Source organism: Buceros rhinoceros, unplaced genomic scaffold, assembly GCF_000710305.1.
Source record: "Buceros rhinoceros silvestris isolate BGI_N320 unplaced genomic scaffold, ASM71030v1 scaffold10468, whole genome shotgun sequence".
Lineage (NCBI taxonomy): Eukaryota > Metazoa > Chordata > Aves > Bucerotiformes > Bucerotidae > Buceros > Buceros rhinoceros.
This window is the reverse complement of record NW_010428647.1, coordinates 121,919-132,696: the sequence shown is the minus strand read 5'-3', so window position 1 is coordinate 132,696 and position 10,778 is coordinate 121,919. Positions and strand designations below refer to the sequence as shown.

The 10,778-nt window shown below is 47.0% G+C and overlaps 1 protein-coding gene across 1 annotated transcript in view; it reads right to left on the bottom strand.

The window, feature by feature from the left end:
* Positions 1 to 10,778, bottom strand: part of GRIA3 (glutamate receptor, ionotropic, AMPA 3) — a 148,100-nt gene that overhangs the window by 16,019 nt on the left and 121,303 nt on the right. The window contains exons 12-13 of the mRNA XM_010142354.1: positions 5,289 to 5,536; positions 4,616 to 4,730 (exon numbers count right to left, since the gene is read on the bottom strand). Of these exons, the coding sequence (XP_010140656.1) occupies positions 4,616 to 4,730; positions 5,289 to 5,536 (363 nt within the window). The remainder of the gene's footprint in view (positions 1 to 4,615; positions 4,731 to 5,288; positions 5,537 to 10,778) is intronic.

Below are 10,778 nucleotides of genomic sequence, written 5' to 3'. Positions count from 1 at the left end.
GGCAAATAAATGCCTGCTGATGAACATAATTTCAAACAAATTGCCGAAGTAAATTGTGCTTCATCTTTTTAAGACAGCCATTTCCCCAAATGTTCTCTTTACAGCACAGCACATTGGGCAACGGTGCTCTTTAGATGTCAGGTATCACTAGAATAATGCGTAACAGATTTCTGCTAAAAATATGCCACTTAAAACAAATCACGCCGCAAATGCTAACGGCTGTGCTGAAAATGTAGCAAAGCAAAGCAGCGCAGAGAAACGGGGGAGCAAACCCCATCTGCTAACGGCCGCACTCGCAGCGCGGAAGGGCTGGGGGAAGCGATGCCTTACGGAGCACGGCTCTGAGGGCAGACCGCAACCAGCACGCCGGAAGAGTACTCCGACGATTAGAAAGAAACAACTGAAAAATGAAGTAGTTTTACACTGCGTGTCATTTCATAGATGTAGTCCAAAAGAGATATCAGCCTAAAAAAGAATATATTAAAGAAATTAAGTTAAATAATTAGCAAGAAACCTTGGCATGTGAAGTTGGCGAGATGCTGTGTTCAAACATTCTCCTTCTGTGTGGGTTGTCATTAAATGTTACCGTGAAGGTGTAAGAATACAGGAAATGTATCAACAACAGAAGTACAGAAATTTATCTTAGCAGAAAATTGTTCCTATGCAACTGAGTAATTAGTTTCACTTAAGTCACTCAGCCTGCTACCGCTGTCTGCATCCCCTTTTGTCTCTTTCTTGTTAAATTCCTATTCAGCCATCGCTCAGCTCTGAGATGATAGGACTGTATAATAAACAAAATAATTAGTTTTCAAACTCGTAATACACTGTAACATATTTCCTGGAATATGGCTTTTTTTATAACTGCTATTTTGCATTCTCTTGCGATTGAGAACTCGGCTCACATGTAGAAGAGAATTTGAAGACGGTATAATTTTGCCATGAACCCAATGGATGAAACTAAATTTGTGCTCATTTAGGAAAGCTAAGTGAACAAATTTGATGCACGTACCAGAACGTCTGCACCAGCCAAGTCAGCCCACACGTATCGACATGCATCACAGACAAACCGCGTATGGATGGAGCACGTTCCCCTCCGGACTTCTGAAATACGAACCACTACCAAAACGGGGTAACTCCCTTCGCCTGGTCAGTGCCAACAGCCAAGATACTGCAGGGCAGACTGGTACCCTCTGCTCCACACCAGCGCTGGCATATACTGGTAGCACTGAAAACGAGACATATGTCAGCTGAGGCCTTTAAAACAATCTCATTAAAACAGCACAATCTCTTCAGTACCAAGTTACAAGTGGACCCCAGGAACACGGGATGCTCACAGGACCGTGAAACCCAACTGATTAAAAAACTTGCACAAGTCAGTTGAATACGTTTTCTTTTTCCCCGCTGTAAGACTCAAAATCCTTGTGAAATTCCAAGTCACCGTTTAGTTTTCCAGTGGCGATGAAGAGACGACGAGGAGAGGTGAACTCACAACTCAGAACCATTCTCCTCCGAGCACAGGTGAACCGCACGCTAAACCGCAGAAGGATGAGCATGGGAGGGCATTTTCTGGGTGACTGGGTCCTCTGCAGGACAATGGGCACTGGCACAAGCAAAGAGGCTGCACACTTACCTCTGGCTTTCAGCGCAAGCTAGAATATCAGATTGCACAGAAGAATTCAGCTTAAGAAACGGGCACCATCAGTCTGCAGTCACTCACAGCCACACAGCAGGAGGTAGGAAGCGGCTGATTACAAACTCAGGGCAGTGATTTCCCAAGCCTGGGTCTCTACTGGTGAAGCTGAGAGGTGGTCTGTCAGCTTAGCCGGTAGAGAGAGCTGCCCCAAGTGAGTAATGGTCCCCGTGACACCCCGTGTGATGAGGTGCCAGGTCTCCATCTCCACTTGAGGCACCTTCACCACCCTGAACTCTCTGATTCCTTCCGGTACCAACTCCTTTAAGGGAAAAAAACCAACCAGTTTTGAAGAGACTCTTCTGAAATGCTCTGTAAATGAAGCCGTGTTCGTATAAACAACCGGGGAGATGGGATGAGATGACAAAGGCAACTCAGGCTTCTGGTGGGAGGATGGAGAGGAGGAGAGAGGGGCCAGCCAGAGGGCTACACCAGTGCTCACCTTCCCTGAGAGGGCAGCAGGGCTCGCACAGGGCTGGGGCACGAACTTGGCATTAGCGGCTGATGATGGGGGTGTGCGCTGCCAGGAAGGCACCTGTCTGCCGCAGCGCCGTGCAGTGCAGCCTGCAGCGTTCAGTGCCTACAAAACGCTACCTCAAAAGAGAAGCCACTCCCTAACAAAAAAGCCCTTGGATTTACATCAAGTCTAGAAACAACACCTCATGCCTTCTCCACCTCCCCTAGTTTAGTCTCTTGTGGGATTGTCTCCCCGCAGAGAGGAGCTCGCTGACCCATGTTCTGCTCCCTGGGGACTTCTACTGGCTGAGCCATGCTCCTGAGAGCCGATGTCTGTAGCTCAAACAATCCAGTGGTCCTTCATCACAGCGTGTTATGACGAGCTGCGCAAAGACAGCGCTTTGTGATCTAGAATTAAAGCAGCAAAACACGTGTCACGGTGTTCGCTTCCCTTCCCTCTTCGCTGGACGCCTCTCCATGGTACCACAGTACACGTGGTTCCACTCCCTTAACAGTCACTGACCAGGGCCAAGGGCTTGCTGATGGATGGTATCGCCCTTTGAGAAAGGTCCTTCAGCACAAGCAAAAATAGAAGGACGGCCTTGCCTTAATTACGACCATTTTAAAAACGCTTTTTAGTTTCCTCAGGGCTGTAAGCATTAGTTGGCTGGGTTTAATTCAATGAACTCGAAGCTATGAAGTTCATTGAAGCTGGTTTGTACAGAGTTTTCGTTCATGGAGGCAGCATTAGACAATGCGGTGCTGGATCCCAGGAGAATATTAAACATTTAATATACTGACAAGTATAACATTATATAAAAATGTTGCGTGAAGGATGAGCAGCAGAGCTATAAAGCATAAGAAAAGCTCGTGCTTGTCTCCAGGCTGCTGCTAAGCACCGCAGACCTCCAGTTACTGAACAAACCTGACTTTGAGAGCTTTTCCTTCCTTCATTAACACACAGTGGCTTTTGCTTACACCCGAGATGAGCAGCTGAGTAATTTCCTCCGTAGCCAACTGTAAGCAACTCTTATTAATGGAATGCAGCAGTAATTTGCAGTAATTGTCCCAAATTGCAGGTAACTGAAAATACTGTTTTTATTGATTCTGGACCAAAGCTGAAGTATTTTTATAAGAGAGTTCAGGAGTTACTGTTCCTTAAGGAACTGGTTTTACTGGCTGTAGGAGAGTGCCACTATGAAAATTAATCTCAGCACTTTTCAGCATAACAAAGTCTTCTAAATTAATTTTCTTGGTAATTCCTGCACCCAAGGTGTTCAGTAGCACCCAGCCTACTCTAGCTAAAGCTTCTCCTCCCGAGGTTAAAGACTGCAGAAACTGCCAGTTTTACAGGGTAAGGGTGGCAATAGGAAACCACACCAGTTAACTTTTGTAACACACATCCTCATTAAAGCGGCTTCGAGAGTCTCGCTACTGCCTGGAAGACTGGAGGAAGCCTCAGCTCAGCAGAAGGCAGGGACAGCTCTGCCGCTGCTGTCACTGGAGCCAGGGTTTTAATCCACCTCTGTATCCAAAGCACAGCAAACAATGCAGTGCTCCTGAAAGGCGTGTGCTGAGCCTGGTCAGAGAGACCAGTGCAAAAGGTGACATTCGAACATTCTAGGCAAAACTACCAAAAGTCTTTCCTTAAGATTAATCTCCAGTTTAGTGCACCAATACACTTCCCTGTTGCAAGCAAAATAGGACATTTCAGCTGTGCCTGTTGCAAGATCCAGCTCCTCACACCTTACCTTACGGCTGTTATTTTTCCATTACTGGGCGACTACCATCTCTGCCTAACGTTCCGTCTTTGCTATGATCGTTGCTTGACTCATCTCCTGCGATTAGATGAGCAGCCACCCTTTCCTTCCCTGCGCTACAGAGCCACCCAAGCAGCTCTTCTCCAGAGACCAGAGTTCCTCCCAGGGGCTCTGGTGGCACCAGTTCAGGCCGGCAAAGCAGTGTGTGCTGGTACTGGTTCGCTTTACCCCTCCCCTAAAGAGCAAAGAAGAGAGCCCTCTCGCCTCCAGGTCAGTGCTGACACAGCTGACCCTGCTGGAAAAAACAACCCTCCCCAAACCCACTCTACATCACAGCTAAGTCATGCAGAAGGACCGACACCTTGTCCTCAGGGGTCAGTACGGCGGCCAGGTGTCATCACTGGTTTCTTGCACAGTTACAGGTACCGATTTGCTCTGCGTAGGTCCCACCAATGCTGGACTTTCTATCTGTTAGTTAAATAAGGTTTCCAAGCTTGACCAAGCCGGTTGACGATATTAAACAAGACCATTTCTTTCAAAGAGCTACTGGGCAAGCAAACGGATTTTTTTCCCCACCACAATTATTCAGATGGTTTTAATCTGCTTTCTTTTTTTGGTTTCGTTTTTGTTTTTTTCTTGAGGAGTAAAATAACAGCCTTGCCGATTACTCTTTGCTAAGGTACCCGATTGTGGTGACATTGAGGCTGACCTTGGAGTCACCTCCCCCGCTGCCGCACTCTCCTTTGTCGTACCACCATTTGTTTTTCAATTTGTCCAAGAGGCCTTGCTCATTCAGTTTTAATACTGCCAGGTTAACAGCATTTCTTGAAACGATAAAACATAACTTGTAAGAAAAAATGCACAAATGCTTAGGAAATCGTAACGTATAAAAAAAGGAGCACAAGAGGACAAATTGGCTAAAATTTCACAGAACGTGGAGCTATCAAAATGTCTGTACAGCAAATACAGGGTTAAATATTGGAAGGTGGCATGGAGGATAACATTTGCTCAAAACTGAAGTGTGCGGGATGGGGAAATCGTCTTTGAGAAAAAAAGTAACAAGAACACCACATCATGCAGTTAACATTCGTCACATATGGCAGGTTAACTCGGCTTTTACCATTTAAATTGAAAAAGCCATTGAACTGTAAAATTAAAACAGCAACAACAATCAGAAAGGACAACACGAAGAGAACACTAAAAAAATGGATGCATTAAATAAACAAAACCATAATTTACCGTCTTATTTAACTCCATGGAATATTGAAGATTTTAAACTTTAAAGTTACCTCAAAATCCACAAGAAAGAAAATGACAACACAATACATCAGGGTAGGTGGAATACTATAACAACATGGATATTGTTATATTATTCCACCCACCTTAATGCTGAGCCTTTGGGGGTTGCTACACCATAGCCCTTGGAATCCAGGTTGCCGCCGACTTTCATGGTGTCGCAGGGCTTGCGCTGCTCGATGTACTCGTTCATCGTGGACTCCAGCAGGAAGGCGAACTTCCCCTTCGACTTCCGCACCCTCGCCACCCCGTCCGCCGTCGTCTTGGTGAACACCGAGGGCTCAGCCGACTTCATGTACGACCACATTTTCTCGTAGACGGCTATTTTTGACCTCTGGAAGAGACGAAAGGAGGGAAACGAAGAGCCGCGTTGGCAAAGGCGCAAGACTGAGCTCCTTGGGCTTAGTCGGCTTAGAGGTACAATTAACACCCTGTAAGTGATTAAGGCTGACAAACAAGTCAGGGTAGCTCAAAGTGAGACATATTGCCCCCTGAACAATGACCACGCCATAAAACGGCTGGGGAGAGGGAAACTTATCTCAGACTTTTATTCTACTAATTGCCATGTAATTGGCAGCCTGGCAGTCAGACTGAGGAACACTGCATGCCCGCCCCAGCGCTTCGGTTCCTGCTCTGCGATGGGTTTATCCACCCACACACTGCTCTGCTACTGAAGCTGAGGGAGGATGTTAAAGCCTAGCTCATCCGTCATGGCCAACAGATGCAGAAGAAGCCTCTCCTCTTTGCACAAATCCTGAGCGTTGGTGTTTGTGCAAACTCGCAGCTAGGAAACACTGGCAGTTGCTTATTACCAGTTTCCAGCCAGGCAGGAGTCAGCTTTTCACAGCGGCAATGGCAGGTCTATGATAGAAGAGACCTGAACAGTTCTAGCGGCTTCTAACAGTGGTGCTCATAGGAGGGATATAACTACTAATTACAAACCCTTCCTAAACCAATAGTCAAACTTGCAAAATTCAGTTTCACATTTTCATAAAAGACAGCAAACACAAATATTAGCAGGAAGCTGAAAAAAATTGTTGGTTAACTGCTTATGTGTCCTGTATATATACAGAGAGAGACTGAGCCAACCCCAATCGCCTCGAGCTCAGCAGACAGGTTTTGTAAAACTGGAAATGTTGGGAAACATGTTCCTTCCCTTCTCCCTCTTCCCCACCAGTAACATTTACACCACCCTCAGATCTTAAAGCCACCTCCAAACTCTTAAGCATTCGTATCCTGGACTACCGGTTAGACCCTCCTGCCTGGTCGACAGAAGGCAGCTATGCCAACTGTGTTTCTCTAGAGTCTAGAAATCCCGAGGGTTTATATAAGGCTTTCATGCCTCCTACTCCTTGCCCGTTTCCTGTCCACAGCTTTCCTTGCAGAATGGGAATGAGGCAGGCAGTAGCTAAATCTAGTTCAAACGTAACAAACTTGTGGCAGAAGACTGTTAATGTCCATCAGCTTGAGGATCTAGACATGTTTCCTCCTCCTTCAGGACAATTTAATGTGTTTTGAATAATGTAATGCTTAACAACCAGCCTCCAAACTTTTCAGAGGGAGTAAGCCCTGCCTTCACCGTTCTTCAGATTAACATGCTCAGCTAGTGTCGCTACAACGGATGGAGAGGAGCACGGAGGGTACGGGTTTATTTTAATTATCCTTCCTGATGAGCTGAAAAACAACTGAAAATGCAGACCAATTAAAACCAGCCCAACTGACAAAGGAAATCAGAGAGACAACAATGCAGAGTAGCTTCATTAGGAGCTGGGGTGCGAAAAACAGGCAAGAGGCATTTCAACCGAGAGCATTTCTCGGCTAAAGATGGGCTGTAGGGCTTCGTCTGTCCAGCATCAGGAGTGAGGGAGCGGCGGGAGGAAAGGGGATATAAATGGGGCCTCAAATAGTCCTTACACGGGTAAAAGAAGGATTCAGGGGGTTTGCCTGGCCTCCCCCTGCAACAGGAAACACTGAATAACTTGAGATGGGGCCTGGAGGGAAGCATGGCAGCCCAGCTTCTGGCGAGGAGTGAAGATGCTCGCTGCCCTGCGCCGGCCCCGCACAGCATCACCTTGCTGCCTCTGCCAGCCTCAGACAGCTGAGTTTGGACAGGGGCAGCTCCGACACCCAGCCAACAGCAGGACTGTGGGTCCTCCCCACGGAGAGACATCTCACCAGGGTTCTCGGTCAGGCACCCACGGGCCAGCTGCTTTATCACTGATCACCCGAGGTGCCCTCTCTGAGCACAGCGACCTGTGGCTCTCACTGTTCCAACAACCCCCTTATTGCACATGGACGTTTTCACACCTCCTTCCCTGCCAGGAGCTGCCCAGGGCACAGCACTGCTCCCAGGCTCTGGAGGAGCTGCGGGGACCACAGGGCTACCAGAGGTGCTGGGAGATGGTGGCTGTCGCCGACTCAGTGGCTGCCACCATCCTTGTGTCCTGTGGGCAGCAGAGCCCACGGCGGTGAGCACGCCTGTGGAAGCGGCAGCGCAGGCAGCACGGGCAGAGCACCCCATGGCCCACGGCATTGCCCACGGCTGACCTGCCTGCTCTTCTCGTGCAGCCCCCTCACCCAGAAAGGTGACAGGAACAGCTGGGCTGGCCAGCACAGAGACTGTGAGAGCAACGGCGATGCTGGCGTGACCTACTTTCAAGGTGCTGCTCCTTAGAACCTTCATCTTCTTTTCACATAAATAATACAAACACACCTGCCCATTTATATTTGCAAATGGCCATGCAAGGGACAAAAGGGAAGTAAAACCACGGCTTTACTCTTCCTCTTTCTATCTCTCGGCAAGCTAGAGCGGGAAGCCTTCCAAAATCGTGCATACACTATGTATGTTTTTGCTTGTTTTCTCTGCAGAGTGTGCCTTTAATTACACAGATAAACCAGATTTCCTCTCCTTTTCATCTCCTAACTCACTCTGGAATACCTGTCTTTAATAAGTTCTTTCATACTCTTTCCAGCTGGCCTGACTACCTAAAAGCAACTGCCAATACATCTGTGCATTGTTAATAATAACAGTTCTCTGACGAGTGCCAACAGCGCGCTCAGGGCTGCAAATGGTCCAGACAAAGCACGTTCCCTGCTCCAAGGGCAAAGGGTGACTGTCATCTGTCAGCCTTCAGAAAACCAAACTCCACCACTCAAAACTGGATCTCCGCTCAACTTTACCAAATAGCCTGAGCTTTACAGTTTGCTCCTTTCATTTAACTCTTTCGGATGATGTGGTTCATAAAAAACGGTACGTTCCTATGCGGTTGTTGCCCACCTCTTTTTCTGCCAAGGGGGATTTTTGTAACGCATTGTTATTAACAAATTAACTGAAGGGCTACAGCAGTCTCATCTAGTAGGAGCTGACAGAACTGCAAGCTAGAAATGAACACGGCAGGGACTGACTGGGAAAGGTTAAAATAAATGCATCGGGCACGTGTTGGTCTTGGAGCAGCCAGAGCCTGGCTGGGGAGGCTGGGGAAGGACCCAGGGATGTCCCAGGAGTGGGACCGGGAGGTGATGGGCTCTGGCTCCCGCATCCTGCTCTGTTAGCGCTGCTCTTTACAGCCCTTCCCCTAATTTCATAATGAGGCCAAAATAATGATTTGTGACGAGGCTTCTTAGAGGAAGGGACAGTGTCACCGGAGGAGCTGTGTAACCCGCAAACCCATTCAGAGAGGCGAGAGGCGTTTTTCTGCTCCAGAAGCCTTATTTTACACCTGCTCAGTGACAGGAAATGAGTGGTTGACTAAAGTTAGTCAAAGGCACAATGAGATGAGATGAAAGATGGTATTTTGAGTAAATATTTTTCTTTTTCCAATTTTCCAACTGCCTCAAAAAAAAAAAAACCAAACCAAAAACCCAAAACCCAACCCAACCCAACCACCCAAAAGCCCCTAAAAGCCTTTCAGAAGAGGAAAATTTCTTTCCTTTCTACTTATAAAGCTGCGAATCTTGTGCTGAAAGAACATTTTCACCCATCTGCCCTCCTCCGCAGATGTTCACGCTGCTCCTCCAGCCCCTGCCAGCACCTCTGTGCCCCCCCAGGAGCCTGACACCTGCGAGAGGGGCTAGGCAGCAGGAGCAACCATCGAGAAGGGATTTACACTCCAGAGCAAGGTAAGGTCTGACAGGTCTGCACCGCTGCTGAAGTTCAGTGGCAGTAAAACATTTTTCCTCTCATTAAAGTGTTACTTTTAAAGAGATACTTTGAAAAAAAGCTTAAAAGCAAAGATTTAAACCAATTCAAAGCCCGTTACTGCAGTAACTCCCTATGCTCTGCAACTCCTATTTCATTTCTTTGATATTGCTCTCAAGAAGTCTGTCACACACATTTCCTCGGGATTTCAAGGGGATATTATTATCATTTTTTTTCTTAAAAGCAACATTTTCAGTGTTTCATCTAGGCCCTGGGACACATTAAAGCATCTTTTCATTATCGCAGCCTTATGGCAGATAAAAATAGAGCTGGCCTTTGCTTTGTCAATAGTGCTGCCTTTTTTCTTTCTCTGGAGATGTTTATGCAGAAGTATGAGCCACCCACACCTCAGCGCAAGGGCGTAGGCGCCTCCCTTGCGTGCCGGCAGAGCCAGCAGCTCTCATGCTGAGGAGTCACTTCACTTGGCCCGTTACTAACCACTACCTGAACGCATGTTGCTTCATTTTAAAAGAAGGTGCCAATTCAATCAGTCCACAATCTTAACACCATCTTTAATTGTCCTAGTTTTGATGTGTGGTTGGCCACAGTACTGAAATGAAAAATCAAAGCCAGCCCCAGCGTGCCATAGCATCAAACGGCGTGGCTGGACGGGGCCGGGTGTGCGCTCCAGGCAGCGGGAAGGAGGCGGGTTGGCCTCTCGGTCGCGGTTATTCAACCCATTCGACAACACAAACCTAGCAGAGCGGAACCAGAGGCTTTGGTTTCACGTTTGCACATCCCAAACTGCCTAGAGTACACTGCAAAACTCAGCACGTCTTGGATGATTCGCTGACATTGTTTAAATTTAGCTCTAAAACATCTCTGGGACGGAAGCCTTCTCCCATTGACCGAATTACCTTTCCTCCCTGCAGACATCTGCCTCATGCTTCTGCTGAAAGCGATCTTGCGTCACCCCCTCCACTACTGAGTGGCGGTGAAGGAACAGCATTTTTTTCCTCGATAGCTGAAAGTATTTTACAGGGATGCCCTTTGCCTACTTTGAAACATTTTGCCCTCTCTGCCACTTCCTCCTCAACCTGCAGGTCCTCTTTTAAATGCCTGCCTCACGCACCCCGTTGGGCTATTTTATTAAAATTACCAAAATGGTCCTTAGTTTCTCGTGACAGGCACCAGGAAATTATTTCCCAGCAGTCAAGCTCAAAACGTTCTTTTATAGTTGATTATTATTGATCATCTCGGCATGAGCCAAATTCACCTGAATAAATTTTTCTTTAAGAATTAATTAAAATATTCTCCCTTTTAAACTCCGTATGTTTAAAATTTTAGATTATACTGATATTAATTTTTTTACCTCTGTCTTTACCTCTTTCTCTTGAAACTGAGAGCGTGATAAACAAGCTTAAAAAAATAGAGGGAG